Genomic DNA, 27,002 nt, shown 5'->3' with positions numbered 1-27,002 from the left:
ACTTTAACTTAGAGGGATCAGACACCATTCACAAGACTTTGTACCTGACAGCAATAAGGGTTAGTGAAATCCCATTCAAGTCTCTGAGCACAAAATAGGTTTTAAAAATTGTAAGAATCTTAAGAAATAGGATGAAATCAGAAACCCATCATGCTATACTTTCTTAATGCTATAGCCTAATGGCTGGCATTAAGAAAATCCTTAATGAATCTTTTAACTTCCAGAACTGACATACAAAAATAGTTCGAGAAAATAAAACTAAAAATAGAAGGGTTTTTTAAATTTTAAAGTTTTTCCCTGAAGCTAAGCAGTACACTATCAGGCATACTGATACCTTTGGTATGCTCCAGAGAAAGGAGACCAAGCTTAAAGTAATTTTTGAGAAGTACGTAAGTCCAAACATACCTCCGAATGTGGAAAAACCTAAGGCTCTGAGGAAACTGCATTTCCTTAACAGGACCAGAACCCAAGTTATACTTCTGTAACATAACAAAACAGAGTTGACTGCCAAGTGTTGTTATGCCCACAGTCCCCAAAAAGTTAAGATTTTCTAGTTGTGGCATTTCAAGAAAATGGTCTTGAATATTATTTGGAACACTCATATACTTAACAAGGGAAGAAAAAAGGTTGTGTTTTCCCTTCAATCTAAATACTCTATCCATATCTATTACTACACTTCCCATCTCCCAAGTTTTTGTTCACTATTTGTCCTGAGGCCAGCCTATGATGTGAGCTCCCCGAGTTCACAATTACCTGAAGGGTTAATCTTTGTATCCCCCCCAGCACTTTAACACTGCCTGTAACACAGGTCCAGAATGACTGACATAAGGAAGTACTGAAATATGAAGTAGTTCTATGCTATGACAAATACGCAGTAGCTGGAAGGAATAAAAAGTGCCAAAATGCGGAAGCTCAAAGATTTAGAGGAGGACAACACAGTTAGTTTTATTTCAATCAAATCAACACTTTCTTTTCCAACTGTTGCAAAGTGCAGCTACAATTTCCTGTTACAGATCCACTTTTAAAAGGTTTTCTGTGACATTACAGCAAGCCTCATTTTTTTTTCCCCAAACAGAGGAATATTCCCAAATTCTTCCTCAAGCAAAAATAAAAACTCCATTCCAGTAAATGGCAATACATGAAATTACAGTAAACCAGACACTTGAAAGGATAGGCAAGAAGTCTTCCAACAGTTTATTAGAAAGAATGTAGACATTAAAAAAACTCCCCACTGTCATGAACATAAATTGAGGTTTTCAGCCCAGGTACAAGCTGAATCAAAAAAAAAATAATAAAATAAAAAATCCAATAGTGTATTAACATTTTTTTCACTCATTTGCCATACTGACAGTGCAAATACAAATTTGGTCTAAATGTACAGACTCAAGCAACAATGTACAGCCTTTCTTCGTCCTCCATGCTAAGAGATGTAAAAGTTTAAGGGTCAAACAATACCAAATGTACAGGCTTCAAAACCATCTAAGTTAGGGCATTCACTAGTTTTAGCTAAGATACATCTGGAACACTGACAAGTGATCACTTACGAACAATAATGTGAAGTAAATTTTTTGAAAAATAAAACTTTAGTGGAACAATCCTGAAGGATATACCAGAGGAACAACATGTTACCAGTTTAAAGTATCAACCAATTTGTTTCAGCCACTTTTGAGTCCATGTTCTAAAATCTAAAATTTACTTTCCCTAAGCCGAAAGCTTCCGATCATGTCAGTATCTATGTTATGAAGTAAAGGAGACTTAGGTGAAATGTTTTTTATTTATCACAACTGCTTTATCAATTGCCTAGGACCTCAACAGCATCATGGGAATCTGGGAAATGTTCATGCATAAGGTTATTGCCTTAGCTGACTTAAAATTGCCCCATACAATGGTACATATCAACCCTTAGTGAAGCCTTTAAAAAAACAAACAGGTTGAAAAATGGGTTAAAGGAGGCAAATACAGAATCTGCCTTTAGAGCTATCAACTTAGGAATTCTCTCAATTATGAAATCTTGCAGAAGTTATTTTTCTTTCTCAAAATCCAGCGATGACAACATTCCTTACTCCAGATCTGGCATTTCTGAAAAGATTTTTAAAAGATTAGTATAAATTACAAGGGAATAACCTAACAACTTCAAAGTTTTACAATAGGAAAAAGCAGCCACCAAGAGTTGTTTCCTAGAGAATTGTCTTTTTTAAAAAATTTGAATCTCAAATCATTCAAATTTCTGCTTTAGCTATTTTTTAGAGGCCATAAAGAAACAATCATGTATCTTCCAAGAATTTTAAACAGGTTAATTAACTTTACTTCTCTATTTTGAGAGTTTGGTCTCTGATGTGAAATATCACTGCGTAAACATACTTTTTACAAAGACACTTACTTTCATCATCACTGTCTTGTGAATCCTGCAGAAAGGAAAATTTAAAAAGTTACCAAGTTGATCAAACATTCCTCTGCTAACTGAACAGTTTGCACCGTAAAAAGCTGAAGCACTGCACTTTTGACTAAGGTAGCAGATATATCAATCTTTGGTTAGATATAATCTTTGGTTTGGTGGTTATATCCATCTTTGAACTTAGCAATGGACTTAAGAACAGGTTTACTTAAGACAAACAGACATACAGCTGAGGATCTATCTTCCTATAAGATATATGCCTTTTCGTGGGAATTGAGCCCACCCTTTAAATCCCTTCCTATCAACCAGACTGAATCCTGGTATAAAATAGTTTCTCTTCTCTCTTGGCATTCAATGGAAGAGGAAAATGGCTCAATATGAAGACCCCTGGAATGACAGAAGACAATGAACTCTAATCCTAGCTGGTGAATTGTCTAAGTATCTTCCAAACTACACTGAACAACTTTCTTAAAGATGTTAACAGGATGCCAGGTGGGGAAATGTTGAGAAGAGTGGTCTAGTATATCCTTATAGATTCACAACATCCATCTGTTTACTATACGTCTCTCTGACCAATCCTGATGTTAAAACCTGTTCAACTTTCTTTGTCAAAATAATCCCTAAACTGTTAACTGAGTAAGGCATATGTCTCTATAAAATAGTAATTTTGAATTATAAATCTGGTGCCTTGAAGAATGATTCAGGGGACACCTGTTTCCTAGTAGGCATCCATCCCTCAAAAATGGGCACATTTAAAAAACTGGTTTTCCTTGTAATATTTTTTAGACCATTAAGTGGCAAAAAAAAAAAAGGAGCAATTTTGAATCTACATAAAACAACCTGAAAATACATTGTTTCTTAGTATTTAAGTAAACATAGAAAAGAACTTATAGACTTACATCATCTGCTCCATCTACTTCTGGTAAATCTACATCCTCATCACCACCCATGTTGTTCATCATCTATTTGAAGTGTAAAAATTAGTTTTTAAAATGATGTTAAATTAAGCCCTAAGTATTAGGTTGCACGCTCCAGAATAAACCTTAAGTCTGTCACAGGTTTCCACCAATTTAAAAAAAGAAAAAGAAAAAATAAATCAAACTATATATTAGGTACCTTCCTTTCTGGAAAAGGTAGATTATAGGTAATTACATAAAATCCTGAAACCTTGTAGGAAGTTAAGAGTAAGTTCTCATTGAAGAAAAATTATTAAAATTCATCCAACAAGATATATATGTATAATGTAGAAATTAAACACCACAATCCTGAATAGCAGTCACCTCTGGTGGCTAAGAATGAGATTATTTGTACTGAATAGTTGTAAAGTTTTGTATCTTCAACTAAGTGTCATGTGTATTATGGTATTTTCCTTGTAGTTTTAAAATATTGTGAAGAACCAATAAATAATTTAAAATAAAATCCTCTCGGCTGATTAGCTGGCATAAAAGGCCTGAATACTGAATCAAAGGCTAAACACCAGTAACTAAGTTACAAACAGAAAATAAACATAAACCTTGAAAGAAAAGATACACACTGTGGAAAACACCGTTGTATACTTACAATAAACTGGGACCAAAAGAGCATACTTATACATAAAGTACTAATTTCCCAAATTTAGTTCTTTCTGATCATAAAGCAAGCAGTATATTATTTAAAGAGGAACAAATAAGCAGACTAAATAATATGAGATGGGGACTTCAAAAATACATGCTTACCTGGACTTCAGAGTTAGAAGGGGCCTTAAAATGATACCTACTCAAATGTCTCAGTATAAAAATTCTGGGCATCAACTCTCGAATAATATGAGCAAGTAGTAAAGAGTTTTCCTACATCTGAAAGCACTAAATACTGGTTAAGTTTCTTTGAGCAGGAAAAATGCTCAAAAGGTGCCAAGCTCAATGCTAGGTACCGAGATGCAATGGCAATAGACACAGAACTGAATACATTTGAGAGCTACTTAGGAAATATAAACAAAATACAGACAGCAAAGACAGCAGTTAATGTTATACTGGATAGAGAGAATCAGTGAAAGAGAACATTGTTAAGAAGTTATGACTTGCACAGCTGGGTAAATGGTGGCATCAATTACTACAGTAAGGAGTAGCATGGTTTAGGAGAATCACATGAATACCATTATCTCCCTTCTCTGTTTTGAAATCAAGGTGCCAGAGCCATATGAGGAGAGATGTTAAATAAGCAGTTGCATACATGAAGCTGGGCACTTACTCCTTTTAATTCTTTGTTGTCAAAGAAGAAACATAAAAGTATAGTCAAGATTTCAAATCACAATGAGAGTATCTTCAACTTACAATCTACCATTTTCTTTTCTGATCAGCTTTACTGCAACACATTTAATAAGGTCTAGTCTACCTAAGAGAATCTCAATGATTTTTTTCCCTTTGGCCACGGCAATATGTATTTCAGTGACGTCCTGGAAAAATAGGCTTACTTAAAATCCTTTCCCTGATTTTGCAACTAAAATATCCCTACACACCACTCACTGTACATATCTCATCGTGATTCTTGTGTTTAAAGGTTTATATTCATATTACATGGCTCCAAAATGCAAGCCAATTACTACATTCATGCTCCTTAAAAAAAAAAATCTGTTCCAATGCTGGAATAAAAACTAACTGTGCTGCACTGATTGTATGGTTTATTTTTTTGTCATTATACATCAACTTTAGAACACTAATTTTTAAAAATTCATAAAGGAAGGTTAAATGACCATTGTTAAAATCTTATTTGGTTTTCTGCAGAACAGTCTTGAAAGTAAAATAATGCATGTCCTAAATATCACTGTCTTTAAAACCAAATTAAATTGATTACACAGAAATACACTGGGAGGGAGGTGGACGAATGCATTTAAAAGAACTTACCTCAGAGAAACGATCAAAATTAGACATGTCTTCATCTGAATCATCTTCCCAGTCTTTCCAATTATTGAAGTCCACACTAAGCCAATTAAGCTATAGATCAATACAAATATCACCCTATGATTAGGTTACCTTGTACTCTTTTAGTGTGTACCTAAAGACTATATTTTTTGAGCTGTGGGTTCATACTAGTGAGGCATGGCATCAGCACACACACACACACACAAAAAAACTAGAAAAACGTAATAATGGTAAGTATAATTTCATGAAGCTGCTTTCACAGTTGTCAGAAACGAACCTACTTTTGGCACTTCCCTGGTGGTGCAGTGGTTAAGATTAAGAATCCGCCTGCCACTGCAGGGGACACAGGTTCGAGCCCTGGCCCGGGAAGATCCCACATGCCTCAGAGCAACTAAGCCCATGCGCCACAACTACTGAAGCCCGCAAGCTCCAGGGCCCGTAAGCCACAACTACTGAGCCCACGTGCCACAACTATTGAAGCTGGCGGGCCTAGAGCCCATGCTCCCCAACAAGAGAAGCCACCGGAACAAGATGCCCGCGCACTGCAATGAAGACCCAACGCAGCCAAAAAAACAAAAAGAACAAAAGAACCTACATTTTAAAACAAAAATTCACTGGTAGAAACTATTCAAATTCAGATACTTGATTAATTTATTATTTTTTAAATGTCACCATGATATGCTCCAATGCAGCATCTGAGTAATTTATACTTCTAAGCAAAGTCTGCCTCTTGAATGCAGAAGAGTCTGCATCTATTAGTGACTATCTTATTCTGACCACACTTGGTATTAAGTTAAAGCTAATAAACCTCCAAGTAGAGGAAAATATATAGAACACAAGGCCTTAATATTAATAGTACCTAGCTATGAAACAAAAACACTATATTCCTTGTACCAATTTTTTTAAAAAATGTAAGTTTCAGGTGTATAACACTGTAACTCAACACCTGTATACAACTACAGAGTGATCACCCTCCAAGTCCACCTATCTTCTATCACTATACAATTGACTCCTTGTACCCCTTTCACCCACCCCTCCAACCCTTTCCCTACTGGTAACCATCAATCTGTTCTCTGTATCTGTGAGTTTTCATTTCCTTATGCTTTTTAAAATTAGGTTTGTCTTTTTCCTTCTGACTCATTTCACTTAACTTATTACCCTCAAGGTCCAACCATGTTGCTGCAAATGGCAAGATTTCATTCTTTTTTAATGGCTGAGTAGTAATCCACTGAATACACACACACCACAGTTTATCCAATCATCCATCAGTGGATACTTTGGTTGCTTCCATGTTTTGGTTACTGTAAATAATGCTGCAATGAACACAGGGGTGGCATACATCCTTTCCAATTAGTGTTTTCATATTCTTCAAATAAATACCCAGAAGTGAAATAGCTGGATCATATGGTAGTTATACCCTTAATTTTTTGAGAAATCTCCATACTGATTCCATAGTGGCTACACCAATTTGTAATCCCAACAACAGTGTACAAGAGCTCCCTTTTCTCTGTATCTTCTTCAGCATTTGTTATTTCTATTTTTCATATTAGCCATTCTAACAGTTAGGACATGATTATCTCACTGTGTTGTTTTTTTTTTAAATAAATTTATTTATTTTTGGCTGCGTGGGGTCTTCGTTGCTGCGTGCAGGCTTTCTCTAGTTGTGGCGAGCGGGGGCTATTTTTTGTTGTGGTGCACAGGCTTCTCATTGCAGTGGCTTCTCTTGTTGCGGAATACAGGCTCTAGGCGTGTGGGCTTCAGTAGCTGTGGCACGTGGGCTCAGTAGTTGTGGCTCACGGGCTCTAGAGCACAGGCTCAGTAGTTGTGGTGCATGGGCTTAGTTGCTCCGAGGCATGTGGGATCTTCCTGGACCAGGGCTCGAACCCATGTCTCCTGAATTGGCAGGCAGATTCTTAACCACTGTGCCACTAGGGAAGTCTCTCACTGTGGTTTTGATTGGCATTTCTCTGATAATCAGTGATGAACTTGGGCCATGGCAGTGAAAGCTTAAAATCCTAACCAGTAGGCCACCAGGCAACTGCTCTGCCCATTTTTAAATCAGGTTTTTGTTGTTGAGTTGTGTGAGTTCTTCATATATTTTGCATATTAACCTCTTATCAGATACGTGACTTACAAATATACTTTCCCATTAAGTAGGCTGTCTTTTCATTTTGTTGATGGTTTCCTTTGCTGGACAGATACTTTTCAGTCTGATGTCAATGTATCTTTAATTACTTAAAAATACCAAACTTTCAAAAAAAGAAAAAGGAACCTACCTTTGCCCTTTCTTTCGTTAACCTTGGCCATGACTGGCCAGATTCTCCTTTTCGTAAACAACATAAAATTGATCTGTCCGTTCTTTTATGCTTCGAATCCTAAAAACAAAAATAAGCGCTATCACACCGTTTATATCTCTGGTATTACTACAGGACACAAAGTAGCTGGTTATTTGTCATTTCTCCTAATTTCTTTCCCTACACTTTCTCTAAACCCTGAAACAATCCCTAGACTACTGAAGATTTCATAAGCTATCCAATTGCAAAAAACATTTTTCCTCCCCTGCACAAGGTGAATAAAATAAAACGTTAAAAAAATTAACTAAATATGGTACAATCATAGAACATACTTAGATGTATCTATGCTTAAATAAGACAAGCCTTAAGAGTACAGCCCTTACATCAACTACACAATTTAATTTTTAAAAGATAAAAAATAAAAATTAAAAAAGTATTGCCCTGAGTCCAAACAATAACAAGAACAAAAAGAGTATCCAGAAAAGTAGTTACAAGAGGGAAAATAATGCAAAATATATACTTATTAGCCTCTGAACTGTAAAGAATTAGTGCTTATCTCTAAAATGAGTACTTAAAGTATGTCCATTTCCTTACAATTTAAATTGGGATTAAAGCATCAAGACTACTTACATTTGGATCAATACAGTGAAAAAGATCAATTTCATTTAAATGTTTAAAATTATCACTTCCTCCAAGACAACTGTACCAAAAAAGAAAAAGGGAAAAAAATGAGTCTCTTCAAAGAGGTAAAGATTAGTAGTATCTTCAATGAAAACACAAAACAATCAAGCAAAAGTTATTCAAGCTGCCTGAAACAAGTCTTTTACCCAATGATGTAAAATGGTAATTTACCTGAATGTAAGTTTGGATTTTTCAAAATTTACATTAACATCTTTACTGTCTTCAACACAAAATTCAATGAAGACATAGTCCCTTCGATCGTACCACTTTGCAGAAGCAGGCTGCCTACAAAAAGATAAAATTAGACAAAATTAAGCTGAAATTCACTAACTATTTACAAACCTCCAAAGCTTAGCATGTAAGTAACATACTTCTGTTCTCCCTCAGAGCATTAATTATTTTGAGGCAGTTTACTGCAATTTCAAACATAAACTACATCTTTTTCCCTAACAGCTGCAGTACAAGTTAAAACGCAATGATACGGACTCCCCTGGTGGTACAATGGTTAAGAATCCTCCTGCCAATGCAGGGGACACCAGTTCGATCCCTGGTCCGGGAAGATCCCACATGCCGTGGAGCAACTAAGCCCGTGCTCCACAACTACTGAGCCTGCACTCTAGATCCCGCGAGCCACAGCTACTGAAGCCCGCGCACCTAGAGCTCATGCTCTGCAACAAGAGAAGGTACTGCAATGAGGAGCCTGCGCACTGACGAAGACCCAGCACAGCCAAAAATAAACTAAACAAACAAACAAAATGCAACGATACAAATTTCATCATAGAAAAGATTTAAAAAATGAAACAAAATGCTCACTGGAGTTAAGCATTTAGGTAGCCCTGTCAAAATTTGTGCTACTCCTGGGGCTTCCCTGGTGGCGCAGTGGTTGAGAGTCCGCCTGCCGATGCAGGGGACACGGGTTCGTGCCCCGGTCTGGGAAGATCCCACATGCCATGGAGCGGCTGGGCCCGTGAGCCATGGCCGCTGAGCCTGCGCGTCCGGAGCCTGTGCTCCGCAATGGGAGAGGCCACAACAGTGAGAGGCCTGCGTACCGCAAAAAAAAAAAAAAAAAAAAAAAAAAAAAATTTGTGCTACTCCTTTATAGCCCTGCTCTTAAGAATTCAACTCCACAGAATTTTAAAAACCAGAACTAGGGGACTTCCCTGGTGGCGCAGTGGTTAAGACTCTGTGCTCCCAGTGCAGGGGCCCCGGGTTCCATCCCTGGTCAGGAAACTAGATCCCACATGCATGCCACAACCAAGGAGCCCGCCTGCCGCAACTAAGACCCAGTGCAACTAAAATAAACAAACACATATATATTTTTAAAAAATAAAAATAAAAATCTGAACTAATCCATTGTCAACTCAAATACAGCATTCAACATTTCTACTTACCATGTTAGGAACTGTGGGGGGAATTTTTTTTAAGTATGAGAAATGACAGTATTTGTCCTCAAAAGAGTTCTCATTTGGACTGTTTTGGCAGTCCAGTGGTTAAGACTCCAAGCTTCCACTGCAAGGAGCAGGGGTTCAATCCCTAACTGGGGAACTAAGATCCCGCATGCTGTGCAGCACAGCCAAAAAAAAAAAAAAGTTTTCATTTGCAGCTGACTATATAAAGCAAAGCAACCATTTTTTTTTTCCTGGGCAAAAATATCTTCCTTATGATTCTAAATAATGACACTAGATAAAAAATTAAACTTTATAGTCCCAACTGTTAATCTGTATCTGTATCCAATATATACTTATACTAGAAACAACTTGGAATATTTGCTTTTTCCTTATTATTCACCAGCTCCTATCCCTTGCAATAGACTCCTGTCTTCTTCAATGTTAGCTGCCTAAAGCTCTATTCATCCATTAAAATTATGTTTTAGAATATAGCTAAAAATCTAATAGAAGCAAATACAGTCAAATGTGGTTAATTAACAGGCAATAAAGATTATACATGGTAAATACTTTGAAAAATTTCCTTTGTCATCTTTAAAACAAGTTACTTAAATATTTACATATGCATAAAAATTCCAAGAAGAATTCACACGCACACAAATGAACAGCATCTGCCTCTAAAGAATGAACCAGAAAGATGAGACAAAGTAGAGCCACCTCATTCTCAACTATTTCAATTATTTTTAAAAAAATAAGCATGTAGGGCTTCCCTGGTGGCGCAGTGGTTGAGAGTCCACCTGCCGATGCAGGGGACACGGGTTCGTGCCCCAGTTCGGGAAGATCCCACATGCCGCGGAGCGGCTGGGCCCATGAGTCATGGCCGCTGAGCCTGCGCGTCCGGAGCCTGTTCCGCAATGGGAGAGGCCACAACAGTGAGAGGCCCGCATACCGCAAAAAAAAAAAGCACGTGAGGGGCTTCTGTGGTGGCGCAGTGGTTGAGAGTCCGCCTGCCGATGCAGGGGACACGGGTTTGTGCCCCAGTCCGGGAGGATCACACATGCTGCGGAGCGGCTGGGCCCGTGAGTCATGGCTGCTGGGCCTGCGCATCCGGAGCCTGTGCTCCACAGTGGGAGAGGCCACAACAGTGAGAGGCCCGCCTACAGCAAAAAAAAAAAAAAAAAAAAAGCATGTGCTGCTTTGATAATCTAAAAATCAAAGTTACAGGAATTCTTTGTATTTTTGAAACTTTTCTGTAAACCTAAAACTTCAAAATAAAATTTAAAACCAATTGGTTATTACATGTTCAAACACTACTCATAAATCAACTTAAAGGAACTGTTTTGCTTCCAACCTCTGAACTTCCCAACCCTGAGGAGTAGCAGTTTAAAGTTCTAAAGTTACAGCCAACTGCTCATCAACATTTTCAAACAACTGTTAAACCTGACTAGTCATACTCTACTCCAAAACACTGATATCAGATCTGAAATTAAAAATTACAGATGGGGCTTCCCTGGTGGGGCAGTGGTTGAGAGCCCGCCTGCCGATGCAGGGGACACGGCTTCGTGCCCCAGTCCGGGAAGATCCCACATGCTGCGGAGCGGCTGGGCCTGTGAGCCATGGCCCCTGAGCCTGCGCGTCCGGAGCCTGTGCTCTGCAACGGGAGAGGCCACAACAGTGAGAGGCCCGCGTACCGCAAAAAAAAAAAAAAAAAAAAAACCAGGAGGAAACAATTAGAGTCTCTCTCTCCTTGGCCAATGACAATTTGAAAGGATGACTGCAAACTGATCCAAATACACAAAATATAAATACTCCAGTTTATATTTATTAAAGAAATGTAAAACAAACTACCCACAATTCTAGATCACCAGAAGATGCTACAACTCCAATTCTTTACAAAAAGGCAATTAAAGAGAAAGAATAGGCATTTATCCTTCTTTCCCTTTATGAATCTTTATTCATGATACCTGAATAGGGCCAGTTCATGAAGATCAGCTTTGTGTGGAATAAAACGTGAGGAGGAAAAAAAGAAAAATCACCATTTTGCAAACTTTAAGCTGATTTGGCAGTGTTCATCAATGAATGGGACCATTAACAATGATTAGATGAACAGCAGATAAAGAACTTATGATCTTAGCATCACTAAAAGTGGGACGAGACATTCACTTCCTGATTTGATCAACATGATATATTCCACAGTAAACGTAATTCCAGTCTATAGGAAATATGAGGAAAAGAAACAAGTTAAATCATATCACAAGAAGTGAAAAATTCAGAATACTGTTTCTTAAATCAATGGCAGAAAAGAGGGGGGTACTGCTCTAGATTAAAAGAAACCTAAGAGTTATCAAAGAAGTGCAATTTGTAAATCTGGTATGCATCTTGATTCAAACAAACTAAACATAAAAAAGATTACTGAAACGGTGGAGACCTAGATATGGACAGAGTATTAGATAATGTGAAAACCGTTAGTTTTGTTAGGTGTGAAAGGCACTGTTTTATGGAAAACAAATGTCCATTCAAGATTAAAAGGGAAGTACATGGAGTCTGCTTTAAAATAACTAAGGAAAAAGGGCGAGATAAAGCAGTGTGGCAAAGGCCTGCTGAATCTGGTAGATGGGTAGATGGGGATTTATTACATTCATAATACTTTTCAAAAAATGATATTAAATGGTTTCGGCATGGAATGCTTTCTTCCTTTAGAGCAACCCAGTCTAACTGTGAAATTGTGTTATTTAAAAATTTAAAAAGAGGGACTTCGCCTGGTGGTCCAGGGGTTAAGACTCCGTGCTCCCAATGCAGGGAGCCCGGGTTCAATCCCTGGTCAGGGAACTAGATCCCACATGCCGCAACTAAAGATCTGGTGCAGCCAAATAAATAAATATATATATTTTAAATCCATTGGGCAGAAGAGGAGGGGAGTAGATAAAATAAGAATGACCCTGTACTGATAATGGTTGTGACTGAATAATGGGTACATGAGGAATTCATTGTAGTATTCTACCTTTCCTGTTTGAACAAAAAAGGTAATAAAGCTGAGAACAATTACCCTGATTTTTTTCAAATTAATTTTTATTGGAGTACAGTTGACTTACAATATTGAGTTAACCTGATTATAGTGAGCAGATTCTTCTCTCAATATGTTTACAAATGGCTATTTCAATAAACTCTGGTAAAAATGCTTTTCTAGCCGAATTTAACAACATAATCTGAAAATACTTGATGGTACTGTTTACCTTGTTAAAATCAAGTTACACATTAAGAACCTATAGTAGGGCTTCCCTGGTGGTGCAGTGGTTAAGAATCCACCTGCCAATGCAGCGGACAAGGTTCGAGCCCTGGTCTGGGAGGATCCCACACGCTGCGGAGCAACTAAACCCGTGCGCCACAACTACTGAGCCTGTGCTCTAGAGCCCGCGAGCCACAACTACTGAGCCCACATGCCACAACTACTGAAGCCCACGTGCCTAGAGCCCACACTCCGCAACCAGAGAAGCCACCGCAATGAGAAGCCCACGCACCACAACAAAGAGTAGCCTCTGCTCACCGCAACCAGAGAAAAGCTTGCGCGCAGCAACGAAGACCCAATGCAGCCAAAAGTAAAATAAATTAAATAAATTTAAAAAAAAAAAAACCTATAGTAATGGAGAAGGAGCACATTAATGGCGATCTGGTATATAAGCTCTTTAGTTTCTGTTCGTATCAAGGACACTGGAACCAGGGAAGAATCTTTCCTTTCCTTGAATTCACATTAAGTAATCTAGATTTATATCACTGTCATGGCCTGAAATCACATCCTAAATTCATATGTTGAATTCCTAAACCGCCAGTACCTTAGGATGTGACTGTATTTGTAGAGAGGATCTTTAAAAAAGTAAGGTAGGGCTTCCCTGGTGGCGCAGTGGTTGAGAGTCCGCCTGCCGATGCAGGGGACACGGGTTCGTGCCCCGGTCCGGGAAGATCCCACATGCCGCAGAGCGGCTGCGCCCGTGAGCCACGGCCGCTGAGCCTGTGCGTCCGGAGCCTGTGCTCCACAACGGGAGAGGCCACAACAGTCAGAGGCCCGCGTACAGCAAAAAAATAAAAATAAAAATAAAAAAGTAAGGTAAACTTAGATCTTAGGGTGGGCTATAATCCAATATGACTGGTGTCCTCATAAGAGATTAGGACAGTTACACGGACCCAGAAGCAACCTAAATGTCCACTGACTTTCTGCACGTGGACGCCGCCAAGTAAGCACCATTGACATCTCCTCCCTCCACTGCAGTCAAGTCTAAGTCAGTTACCCAAAGAGCCCCAACATCTGCGGAAGCTCTTCACTGGAGGTTTGAGCTTTGAAGCAACCAATGAGAGTCTGAGGAGCCATTTTGAGCAGTGGGGAACGCTCAGAGATTGTGTGGTAATGAGGGATCCAAACACCAAGCGCTCCAGAGGCTTCAGGTTTGTCACATATGCCACTGTGGAGGAGGTGGATGCAGCCATGAATGCAAGGCCACACAAGGTGGATGGAAGAGTTGGGGAACCAAAGAGGGCCGTCTCAAGAGAAGATTCTCAAAGACCTGGTGCCCACTTAACTGTGAAAAAGATTTTTGTTGCTGGCATTAAAGAAGACACTGAAGAACATCACCTAAGAGATTATTTTGAACAGTATGGGAAAATTGAAGTGACTGAAATCATGACTGACCGAGGCAGTGGCAAAAAGAGAGGCTTTGCTTTTGTAACCTTTGATGACCATGACTCCATAGACAAGACTGTCATTCAGAAATACCATACTGTGAATGGCCACAACCGTGAAGTAAGAAAAGCCCCATCTAAGCAAGAGATGGCTGGTGCTTCATCCAGCCAAAGAGGTTGAAGTGGTTCTAGAAACTTTGGTGGTGGTCGTGGAGGTGGTTTTGGTGGGAATGACAACTTTGGTCATGGAGGAAACTTCAGTGGTCGAGGTGGCTTTGGTGGCAGCCATGGTAGTAGTGGATATGGTGGCAGTGGGGATGGCTGCAATGGATTTGGTGGAATCCAAATTGGTGGAAGCAATTTTGGAGGTGGTGGAAGCTACAATGATTTTGGAAATTACAACAATCAATCTTCAGATTTTGGGCCCATGAAAGGAGGAAACTTTGGAGGCAGAAGTTCTGGCCCCTATGGTGGTGGAGGCTAATACTTTGCCAAACCACGAAAGCAAGGTGGCTATGGTGGTTCCAGCAGCAGCAGTAACTATGGCAGTGGCAGAAGGTTTTAATTACTGCCAGGAAACAAAGCTTAGCAGGAGAGGAGAGCCAGAGAAGTGACAGGGAAGCTACAGGTTACAACAGATTTGTGAACTCAGCCAAGCACAGTGGTGGCAGGGCCTAGCTGCTACAAAGAAGACATGTTTTAGACAATACTCATGTGTATGGGCAAAAAAACTCGAGGACTGTATTTGTGACTACCTGTATAACAAGTTATTGCAGTTTCTGTTCTGTGGAAAGTGTAAAGCATTCCAACAAAGGGTTTTAATGTAGATTTCTTTTTTTTTTTGCACCCATGCTGTTGATTGCTAAATTTAATAGTCTGATCACGATGCTGAATAAATGTGTCTTTTTAAAAAATGAGCTGTGTAAAGTTAGTCTACTCTGAAACCATTTTGGTAAACTACCTCAACAGTGTGAAGTTAGAGCTCCTTCAGGGTGATGCCAGGTTCCATTCAAAATTTATTTACAACCTGCTTTGGTGGAAAAGCTACTGCCTTCAGAAACCTTGGTGTAGTTGAACTGACAGTTACTGCGTTGTGACCTGGAGTTCACCGTGAAAAGGGTCATCCAAGCAAAGACATGGAGTTTTTTGGTTATTAATATGATTGTTGGCACATCCTATGCAATATATCTAAATTGAATTACAGTACCAGATAAAGTTATAGATGGGAATGAAGCTTGTGTATCATCCATTATCATGTGTATTCAATAAACGATTTAATACCCTCTTGGGGGAAAAAAAGGTCCATCGACAGGAATGGATAAAGATATGGTACATATATACAATGAAATATTACTCAGCCATAAAAAGGAACGAAATGCTATTTGCAGAGATGTGGATGGACCTACAGACTGTCATACAAAGTGAAATCAAAGAGAATAATATCATACAATATCGCTTATATGTGGAATCTCGAAAAACGGTACAGATGAACTTACTTGCAAAGCAGAAACAGACTCACAGATGCAGTGAACAAACTTACGGTTACCAAGAGGAGGAGATGGGACGAATTGGGAAACTAGGATTGACATATATACACTACTATGTATAAAATAGATAACAAATGAGAACCTACTGTATAGCACATAGAACTCTACTCAATGTTCTGTGGTGACCTAAATAAGAAATCTAAGAGTGGATATACCGTATACGTATAACTGATTCAATCTGCTGTAGAGCAGAAACTAACGCGTTGTACAGCAACTATAATCCAATAAAAATTAATTGAAAAATAAATTAATTAAAAAGAGAGAGAGGGCTTCCCTGGTGGCGCAGTGGTTGGGAGTCCGCCTGCCGATGCAGGGGGTGTGGGTTAGTGCCGCAGAGCTGCTGGGCCCGTGAGCCGTGGCCGCTGAGCCTGCAGTACAGTTACAGAGGAAAGACCCTGTGAAGAAGACAGAAGCCGGCCATCTGCAAGCCAAGCAGAGGCCTCAGAAGAAACCAACCCTTCTGACACCTCGATCTTGGACTAACACCCTCCAGAATTGTGAGGAAATAAATTTCTACTGTTTAAATCACCCAGTCTCTGGTACTTTGCTATGGCAGCCCTAGCCAACTAATAAAATCATTTACCAGACAATAAAAACAAAATTAAATGATCCTAACCTGGAGCCAAAAATGGTTTTTATATTTTTAAAGTTGTGAAAACAAAAATGTGAGACAGATATTTGTGGCCTGTAAAGCCTAATATTTACCAAGTGCCCCTGATCTAAACCGTCTAAAAATACAAGGGGGGGAAATCCTACACTTAACCTGAACGGTAATAAACACATATAGTCACTCATTTGAAAGGAAAACCAAGTGTTTATGAAATCACAACTCTTTTCTCCTATTAACTCAGAGAAAGGGTGATTTTAAACTCTAGCTCCTAAACTATGTTGGATTCGTGTCTATAGTCTTATACAAACACTGGCAAAATCCCAAACTACTGTTCAAGTCTGTTAATTCATTTTAATAGTAACATACCTATAAACGCAAAAACTTTTTCACCTCTGCATACATTATGTGAATAAGCCACTACTTATAACAAAATAATACCCAAAATCTCTGAAGTGGGACATTCCAAGTTCTTCTGACAAGTTCTTCCAAGCTCAATGTTAGGGCTATGTCAATTCGAGCAACTAAACTTTGCATAACCTAAAATTCTCCTCTGTAGTTTTGACTAAAATTTCTTAGTTTGTCTTAAAATGACAGAGTGGAAACCACATTTGTTCCCAAATACCATTTTTAATATACTAGAATCTCGTGCATTTTAATTCTAATTTGTAGAAAATTACAAGCACCTCTCCCTTAAAAAAAATGAATGCACCATGGACTTCCCTGTTGGTCCAGCAGTTAAGACTCCGTACTTCCACTGCAGGTGGCACAGGTTTGATCCCTGGTCGAGGGAAGTTCCACATGCTGTGAGGTGTGCACCGCCCCCCAGAAAGGATGCACCAGTGCAATGACCTTAATGCATGCCCTCCAAATTCATATATTGAAATCCTAATGCTCTACGGGATGATATTCGAAGGTGGGACCTGAGAGGTGTTTACTACTAGATCATGAGGGTAGAACCCTCATAAATTAAAGTCATGCCTTAGGGGCTTCCGTGGTGGTGCAATGGTTAAGAATCCACCTGCCAATGCAGGAGACATGGGCTCGAGCCCTGGTCCAGAAAGATCCCATATGCCGTGGAACAACTAAGCCCGTGTGCCACAACTACTGAGCCCACGTGCCACAACTACTAAAGCCCGCGTGCCTAGAGCCCGTGCTCTGCAACAAGAGAAGCCACCGCACCGCACCAAAGAGTAGCCCCTGCTCGCTGCAACTAGAAAAAGCCCGTGCGCAACAACGAAGACCCAATGCAGCCAAAATAAATAAATAAAATAAATTTATTTAAAAAATAAATAAAGTCATGCCTTATATATAAAGAGGCTCCAGAGAGGCCCCTAGCCCTTTCACTGCTCCAGAGGGGCCCCTCGCCCCTTCCACTACTATGAGGACACAGCAAGAAGCTATGAACCAGAAAGTGGGCCCCTTCACCAGAAGGTGACCATATTGGTGCCTAAATCTTGAACTTCCAGACTGCAGAATAGTAGACAATAAGTTTCTACTGTTGATGAACTACCCAGTCTGTGGTATTCTGTTACAGCAGCCCAGACTAAACCAACCAGCAAAGCTACATGGAAAAAATTTGCTAAAGAACATTTCCAGGTTATTGCAGTTCTTTTGATAGTTTACTATGTGCAGGACAGATTAAATTATTAAAAGACAATTAGGACACATCAAACCTTTTATGAACTGGTAGGACAAACATATCATACATAATTCCAGGTAAGTTCATAAAGCTTAAGGTTAAAAACCAAGGTCACAGACGTCCCTGGAGACCATGGAAAAGAGTTTATTCTGTATCTGGGTAGTTTAAAAAAAAAATTAATTATAGCTATCATCGCTTTAGAAGTTTGAATATCTTGAGAGAGAAAAATTCTGTATCTAATAGAATTCTACAGCATATGTCTTGTCTCTATAACCAACACTACTGTCAAAGCTCCAACATCTTTATTTTCTTTGTCTCTCAGAATTTCCAATGTTCAGAAGTTTTTGTAAGGGGAATTCCCCTGGTGGTCCAGTGGTTAAGACTCTGAGCTTCCACTGCAAGGGGGCGAGAGTTGGATCCCTGGTCAGGAAACTAAGATCCCCACATGCTGCAGAGCGCAGCCAATCAATCAATCAATATAAGTTTTTGTAAGCAGGTACTCTGGACCATTATACAGCAAACATGGAAAATTATGAGGTCTGCGTGCCGCAACTACTGAAGCCTGCATGCCACAACTACTGAAGGCCGCGCGCCTAGAGCCCGTGCTCTGCAACAAGAGAAGCCACCGCAATGAGAAGCCCCCACACTGCAGTGAAGAGTAGCCCCTGCTCGCAGCAACTAGAGAAAGCCCATGGGCAGCAACAAAGACCCAATGCAGCCAAAAACGAATTAATTTGTATTAAAAGTTAAAAAAATTTTGTGAGCTCTGTGAGAATTTAGTGAAAGAAAACATTTTTACTATTCAAGTGAGAGGCCTACAAATCTTAGCACCATAATAATTCAAATTTGGCTTCCTGAAATGCACAGTTTAGCTCAACCTCATAGGATACGTATATATTACATGCTCGTCCCATAGAATCACACAGGATTCCACATCATTTTGGTGTTTTCCACCCAGAAATCATTAAGAACTGTCATGGGACTGTTCGATCAAATTAATTTTTTTATAAAAAAGTTTTAACATACACAAATGAGACATATGATCAATATCTCAATTCTTACTCTGAATCATTGAGAAAAAATTAGAATACTATTATTTGGTCACTAAACATTAGGCTCTTCAACATATACAGACAGGGAATTCCCTGGTGGCTCAGTGGTTAATAATCTGCCTGCCAATGTAGCGGACGGGTTCGATCCCTGGTCCTGGAAGATCCCACATACCATGGAGAAACTAAGCCCATGTGCTGCAACTACTGAGCCTGCGAGCCACAACTACTGAAGCCCGCATGCCTAGAGCCCGTGTTCCGCAACAAGAGAAGCCACTGCAATGAGAAGCCCGCGCACTGCAACGAAGAGTAACCCCCATTTGCCGCAATTAGAGAAAGCCCGCGCACAGCACCGAAGACCCAACGCAGCCAAAAATAAATATTTTTTTAAAAACCCCAAAAAACAGACAAATATACTGGGGAAAATAGCAATAACAACCTTTTAATAAAAATGCTCTACTTTTGGGACTTCCCTGGTGGTCCAGTGGTTAAGACTCCACACTCCCAATGCAGGGGACACGGGTTCGATCCCTGGTCGGGGAACTAAGGTCCTGCATGCCGCACAGCGCAGCCAAAAACTAAACACAAAAAATGCTCTACTTTTGTAAAAATATTTAAGACTGCAAAATGTGATACAAGGATGCACTAAATGACAATCTTTATGATAAAGCAAACATTCTTAAATCTATTAGGTTTTATCTTCAACTAATGGCCTCATACAGAAATTAATCAAGCAGAAAAAGTGTAAGTATTAATTTTTGATTGGAAGGCCAATTTCTTTAGATTTAAAAAAAATGGAGGGGAAAGAGAAAGAAGGGTAGAATCTCTTAAAGGAGAGTTTATGGTAATCATCAGTTAATTAAGAGAAAAAATCAGTCTGACCAAATTGTAACTAATAAGCTAAATATTCCCAAAATAAACATTCTCAAAATAAAGGGCTCACAAACAAGTCAAATGTATTTTGAGGGTATATACTGATTTGGTGGTCCTTCTTTTCCAGATTTCCCAAAATACAGCAAAGCCTCAATTAATAGAATCTAAAGTTATAAATGACTCTCACCAACTTTATCTTTCACCTACTGACCACCAAACTACTCGCCCAATTTGGGTTTTTTTTTTTTGTTTTTTTGCGGTACGTGGGCCTCTCACTGTTGTGGCCTCTCCCGATGCGGAGCACAGGCTCCGGACGCGCAGGCTCAGCGGCCATGGCTCACGGGCCCAGCCGCTCCGCGCGGCATGTGGGATCTTCCCAGACTGGGGCACGAACCCATGTCCCCTGCATTGGCAGGCGGACTCTCAACCACTGTGCCACCAGGGAAGCCCCTACTCGCCCAATTTGCATGAGATAGGGACTTCCCTTGTGGCCCAGTGGTTAAGACTCCGCGCTTCCAATGCAGGGGACATGGGTTCGATTGGTGGTTGGGGAACTAAGATCCCACATGGTGTGGAGTGCGGCCAAAAAAAAAGAAGCCAATCTATATTGAGATATAGCTGAATTTGACTGAAGATGCGATACAGCAAAATAAAGGACCAACTGTAAAAGATCCCAGTTAGTTCCAAACATCACTCTCAAGCACCTCATATAGCCAAGTCTTATAGCTGAAAGAGATTCAGAGTCTAAATATTATTCAATAAACAAATTATTTATTAAACATGATACCGGGAATTGTTCCGGAGATACAGCTGTCAGCAAAGCAGATAAAAATCTCTGCCCTTAAGAAGCTCACATTCAAGTTGGATGAAATTTAGCCCAAAATTCTTCTTCTAAGAAACATGGGGGTAGAGGGATCCATTACTAGCTATGGTTTACCTTTCTTAAAGTATAAGTAAGTGATACACTATAAGACAATGTTTTTTGTTTGTACTCTTAAAAGTAACTCATCTATATATTTAATTATATTTGTAAGATACATTACATCACAATCTATAACCTCACATACTTTATTCAGAAGTAATGATAATCCCCATACAAATTTATTTATTTATTTTTTTCGCATTACGTGGGCCTCTCACTGTTGTGGCCTCTCCCGTTGCGGAGCACAGGCTCCGGACGCGCAGGCCCAGCAGCCATGGCTCACGGGCCCAGCCGCTCTGCGGCATGTGGGATCCTCCCGGACCGGGGCACGAACCCACATCCCCTGCATCGGCAGGCGGACCCCCAACCACTGCGCCACCAGGGAAGCCCTACAAATTTATTTTTAATGGAACATGATGTTTGTCTGAATTAAAACATCACTTTGAATTCTAAGATAAAACAATAATAATCAGAAGACTAGCTTTTTACTAGAACTTGATAATGGAGAAAGTATCCTCTATGTTTATCCTCTATAAACTAAACATTTCCAGTAAATGAAAAGCTTCTTAAAAACCAGATTCACTCGCCTTCTATGTATCCCAGAGTATTTTTAAACATCAAGAAGGGTTACAGGGACTTCCCTGGTGTCACAGTGGTTGGGAGTCCACCTGCCAGTGCAGGGGACAGGGGTTCGATCCCCAGTCCAGGAGGATCCCACATGCCGCGGAGCAGCTGGGCCCAGGCACAACTACTGAGCCTGTGCACTGCAACTACTGAAGCCCGAGCATTCCAGGGCCCGCCTGCCACAACTAGTGAGCCCACGTGCTGCAACTACTGAAGCCCGCGTGCCTAGAGCCCGTGCTCCACGAGAAGCCCACACACCACAACGAAGAGTAGCCCCTGCTCACTGCAACTAGAGAAAGCCTGCGCACAGCGATGAAGACCCAACGCAGCCAAGGGAAAAAAAAGGGGGTTATGGAAGAAAACAAACTCATTATAACCAAGGGAGAAAAAAAAAAGTTTAAAAGATGTTACAAAGTTCAGAATAACTGATATTTTAAAACCAAGTCTATCAACTGGTCTATTATTTACAAAAGAGAATCGGGAAACTGGTAAATCTATTTCAGTTTGTACTAAGTGAGGAATGATATGGAAACATGAAAATTCTGCTTAAAAAAAAAAGTTCCAGTTTCAGACTGAGCAGTTTTTCCTTGTTAAGTATTATCAAAAGCCCTGCCTAAAAAAAAAAAAAAAAGCCCTGCCTGTAAACATCTAAAACCAAACTCTCTCACACATATTCTTTGCTCAGAGAAACCCTGATACACTTCTCATATTTTCAGATCTTCTGTATGCCAGTTGTACTACTATGTAAAACTTCCTGGAAAGTTAATCTGAATATACATGCAAGTCCAGTGATCCCCAAATTACATGCCAAGGTGCATCAAGGCACTACGGAAGAATTTACAGGGCTGCCACAGGATATTTCAAATTTAAGAGAAATTCAGTGATACTCAACTTCAGTCAAGACACTAAGTGGTTCAGTTTCAACAGCAGACTGCACTGTAACCCTCTCCACTAAGTTTCATCTTTGCAAAGCTGGATTTTTGGTGGTTACGATTTAAAAAAAAAAAAAAGACCTACAAAAAACTCAACAGGGAACAGGAATTGAGATGGAAGTATCCAATCTGATTTCAAGGTATAACAAGTTATACAGTTCCCAAAAGGCATACACCTTTCATCAGTAACTGTGCTTATACAAGAAACTACGTTTTTCTTTCAATTTATGTGTGTTAGCTTTCTGAAAAGCTAACAGGCTATAAGGACGAAGTACTTAAGTTGTTTGGACCCAACTATCTAATAAACAGAACGTCTAGGTTACTCCTTATGGCCTAGCAGCACCATTAAAAAACCAACCAACAAATAAAAAAAATACAAAATAGTAACAACAAAAATACTACTAAGACACCAAGGGGTGAACCAAGATTGTGAACCTCTGTGCTACTTCCTTTCTTTGATAATTCCCACTCTAAAATATAAAGGTGTGGGACTTCCCTGGTGGTCCAGTAAAGACTCCACACTCCCAATGCACAGGGCCCGGGTTCCATTCCTGGTCCAAGAACTAGATCCCACATGGATGCCACAACTAAGTTTGCATGCCACAACTAAGGAGCCCTCGAGCCACAAGTAAGGAGCCCGCCTGCCACAACTAAGACCAAACACAACCAATTAAATAAATAAATATTTCAGGGGAGAAAAGAAAAACTGAACTACAGGCAATTTTTTTATGTGTGTGTGGTACGCGGGCCTCTCACTGTTGTGGCCTCTCCTGTTGCGGAGCACAGGCTCCGGACGCGCAGGCTCAGCGGCCATGATCTTCACGGACCCGGGCACGAACCCGTGTCCCCTGCATCGGCAGGCGGACTCTCAACCACTGTGCCACCAGGGAAGCCCCAGGCATGGTTATGTATTGGAAATAAAAGGACAACCTGGAAAATTATTCTCCCTTTTTTTAAAGTGAAAAAAATGTCTTTGTGAGAAATTCTGGGTTCCAATCCTATTTGGGACAGTTGTTTATACTAATCAGCAGTGCTGTGAATTGATATTTGAAGAACTAAATCCTGTAATGTAATAAAATTAAAAGTTAAAAAAAACACCTCTGTGGCTTAGATCCTTTCAGTACACAAAGATAATTAAGCATGCTGAGTTGGAAAGAGCCCTGATACAAACACTCTTCAGCAATAAAGTACGACTACATGAGAAGATCAACTACGGCACAGAAAATCCACAACAGCACATTTTATTTGGTTTTGGAGTACAACACGGGTGAGGGCATATTACTCAAGGTAAGATTTAAAGTAATTGGCATCTTCCTGGAAAACCAAAAGTTCTAAGGTGTTCTGTGGAAGTCATCAGCCTCAATTTAAAATCTATCCCTAACCTACACAGTAAATAATAAAGTTTACTAAAACACACTTTGTATTTCTGTAGTAAAATACACTAGATGCAGCAATTCTTAATAACTCAAATAAAATATGATTATTAATGTTTCAGAGCTAGATTGATTCTAAACAGTTTATTACTAAGGTGTTTTTTCCTGAAAAGCAATCATCACTAACCACCTATGACTCTAAAATGATAAAGCTTCTAGAAGATCTTAAAACTGAGAAAACACAATTAAACAGGAGAAGCTTAACAATACATACTGGTCTGCCTCAAGTGATTTGTCACTTCGTTTCTACTGCCTTCCGGTTAAAGTCTAACTAAGCACAGAAAAAAAGAAAATCCAGTTGCTAGGTTACAGTGGCTAGGAAATCAACACTGAACAAAAGCCTTCATCAGTTACTCTTCCTCAACTTATAGAAATTAACCATATGCTGTATGGTCACTATTACCATTTGTTTTGGAGGTTAAAGACTGATGATTTTGTTTTGGGGACTCAATCGTACAAAGTTGAACGATGGCAAAGTTAAGATTTTAACCAACGCTAGCAATGGTCGCAGTGTTTCTGGACAATTTATTAATTTGACTACAAGACACTGGAAAGAATGATTTCAAACTGCTCAAAACTGAATGTTTTACTTCATACCTATTGTTAATACGTCCAACTTAAAACCTAGAACCAATTACAACAGCTTAAAAAAAAAAAAAAAAGTAAAGTAGCACCCCCTACAGGGGATTTGTGCAGGTCTTAAATGGAGGAGAGAGGTCCTAAACTCCCAGCCTCCTCCAAGGTAGGTGAGAAATTGAGAGCTTTTATGCAAACTACTAGACAAAACTTGATTAGAAAAAATTTATCTAGGAAATGACGACTGAAGAGCAATCAAATGATAAAAAAACAGACCTTAAAACCCTTGAGATGTCCAGCGTAAATGGCTCTCTCTACAGCTAAAAAAAGTCTACAGCACACATCAACAAAATGAATGCTCATCAGCCAGATTCTTCCTAGGACTCATTAAAAGTCTTTTCCAACTCAAATAACTGACTCATAATATTCATCTTACAAATTCAGTCATTAATAAGATCCCCTAAAGAATTTTCAAGATGGCATATACTGAATACCTTAAACACAATGAAATTTACCTGGTCCCTTCAAAACACTCATTTTGAAAATAGCATTCTTCTGACAGACTGCTTTTTGGAATACCGCTACACTTTTCATCCGAGTTTTTAACCTATTTACATAACTTAATATTTCTTACCTATTTAACTATTTAATGTGACCTGTGAAAGTGTTTCTATCTCAAACATACTATTTCTTCACGAAAAAATTTGCTTGGCTACATTAATCTATTAAAAGTTGGTAATGCCTTATCTGAGGATTAATTTTCTCCTCACAGATGTTTTAGGACTGACAATCCTGCTACATTATTTGGAATAAATGTCAAAGAGAAAAAGCACAAGCTATTTTTCACAGATTAAAATCTTCTATTACATACCACTTTTGGGGGTGGGAGAATCCTTCCAAAATTCTAATATGTCACTTTACAATAATACATGCATTCTTCTCAAGGCTTCTTTTCCATCAAGTGACTACAGTGTTTTCTTTACTTATCTAAATAAAACGTCTAGACGTTTTATTAAGTAAACCCTTGCAAGTGCATTACTTTTTACAGGAATAAAACTTGTTCCCCTCAATTGCTCTCCATACATAACTTTTAGGGAGCGATTAGAACCAAAAAACTACTAAATCGGCAGTTCTTGTATCTGAAAAGGTAAAGCTTTCCCTGAGAAAAATCTAAAGGCTGAAAGTGGCGATGCCAAGAATTCTCATTCGGTTAAAATCACCAAGGTTTTCCTGTATCATAAAGCTTCTAAACAATCTGTAGTCACTTCAGTAAAGAAAATTAAACTAAGGCAACAAAAAGGTGACGACATACCTGTTTCATCCTTAAACTAAGATAGGATGATGAAACCTCGCCTAAAGTTTAATATGAACACTGAAAACGTCCACAAATATCTTTCGACTCCAACACGTGCAGAACGCCCTGCTCAATGGTAATTCCTCGCTGCCAGGGACACAGCTGAGTTTTGGCAACTTTCACTCCGTCAGCGAGACTGGAGTTAGGAGGAAGCCTGGAAAGACCATACTCAAGCAATCACGACACCCGAGAGCGAAGTTAAGTTGTGGCGACGGTATGGCCTCCCTCCAGTCGCCTAGCAGCACCTGTCGCTCGCGGCGCACGGCCGCGTGGTGCTCTACGAGCACCAGCAGCCTTGTGGTAGCACCCACCGCAGGTGCACTTGGCCCCGGGCCTGGTCACAGCATCACAGAGCGACAGGAGCAGACCACCCCAGGAGCGGAGCGGTAGCCCACGAGGGTCCACGCCTCCAGGGCGCCCGGACGGCGAAAAGCTCACGGGAGACTAAGGCCTACGGCTAAGTTACGGAGAGTTAGGAGCAGCCGGCACTGCCTAAGGGGGAAGGTGGGATTTCCGGCACGGGGAAGCCGAGGGCCGGTTTAGAGGTGGGGGAAGCGGACATCGGAGGAAATATGTCCTCCACCCGCCAATGGTAATCATAACAAGGATACTGAACCTCCCACTCCCAAGCAAGAACGATTTCCACCGAGGGGGAAAAGCCGAGGGGGCCTAAAGCGGGGGAGGGGAAGGGACGGCTTCCCGGCAGCCCCCCGCGCGGCCTCGGCCTCCCTCACGGGCGACCTTCCCTCGGTGGGGTGTCGCACTCACATCGTGAACGGGGCAGGGGGACGGGCGAACGGGTGGCGGGCGTCTCCGGCGGCAGCTCCTGGGCAGGCGACTCCTCTCCGGTGGCGACTCCGGCGTCTTCTCCCCGGTAGCGGCCTCTTTTCGTTTCCCTTAAGCGACGGCGGCGGCGGCGGCGGGCTCGACCTGGGTCCCCAGAATGCACCGCGCGGAGAGAGCGACTCCTCCGGTCGGAGAGAAGAGGAAAGTGTAGGAAAAGGGGCGCGAGGACGGAGAACGAACGTGCGTGCGTGCGAGCGAGGGGTGGTGAGGCCGGGCGGCGGCTGGTGACGCAGCAAAATGCCCGGGCCTAGCCGCCGCGCGTGCGCACTCTTTG

The 27,002-nt window shown here is 40.3% G+C and overlaps 1 protein-coding gene and 1 pseudogene across 3 annotated transcripts; one reads left to right on the top strand and one right to left on the bottom strand.

Moving 5' to 3' along the window:
* Positions 1–912: 912 nt before the first annotated feature.
* Positions 913–27,002, bottom strand: PTGES3 (prostaglandin E synthase 3). 3 transcript variants are annotated; one of them, XR_009565462.1, is made up of 7 exons: positions 26,651–27,002; positions 8,439–8,552; positions 8,217–8,286; positions 7,569–7,667; positions 5,275–5,364; positions 2,381–3,357; positions 913–2,079 (listed from the first exon to the last, which is right to left on the bottom strand). XR_009565462.1 is itself a non-coding variant. In XM_060306170.1 (7 exons), coding segments are annotated over exons 1-7 (420 nt in total). In that variant the 5' UTR covers positions 26,653–27,002; the 3' UTR covers positions 913–2,059. The 3 variants fall into 3 exon arrangements, 1 of the variants encoding a protein (XP_060162153.1); XM_060306170.1 differs by having other exon boundaries at positions 2,381–2,405; XR_009565463.1 differs by lacking the exon at positions 5,275–5,364.
* LOC115858748 (heterogeneous nuclear ribonucleoprotein A1-like) lies at positions 13,293–15,152 on the top strand (annotated as a pseudogene).

The sequence above is a fragment of the Globicephala melas genome, chromosome 10 (genome assembly GCF_963455315.2).
Source record: "Globicephala melas chromosome 10, mGloMel1.2, whole genome shotgun sequence".
Lineage (NCBI taxonomy): Eukaryota > Metazoa > Chordata > Mammalia > Artiodactyla > Delphinidae > Globicephala > Globicephala melas.
The sequence above is the reverse complement of the archived record's forward strand: the minus strand, read 5'-3'. Positions and strand labels throughout refer to the sequence as shown.

Excerpts from the sequence above, each read along its gene's own strand:
- PTGES3 (XM_060306170.1), bottom strand. Across the intron at positions 5,365-7,568 it reads TAACGAAAGAAAGGGCAAAG|CTTAATTGGCTTAGTGTGGA; the intron begins GTAGGTTCCTTT and ends ATTGATCTATAG. Across the intron at positions 2,406-5,274 it reads ATTTTGATCGTTTCTCTGAG|GATTCACAAGACAGTGATGA; the intron begins GTAAGTTCTTTT and ends TCCTTTCTGCAG.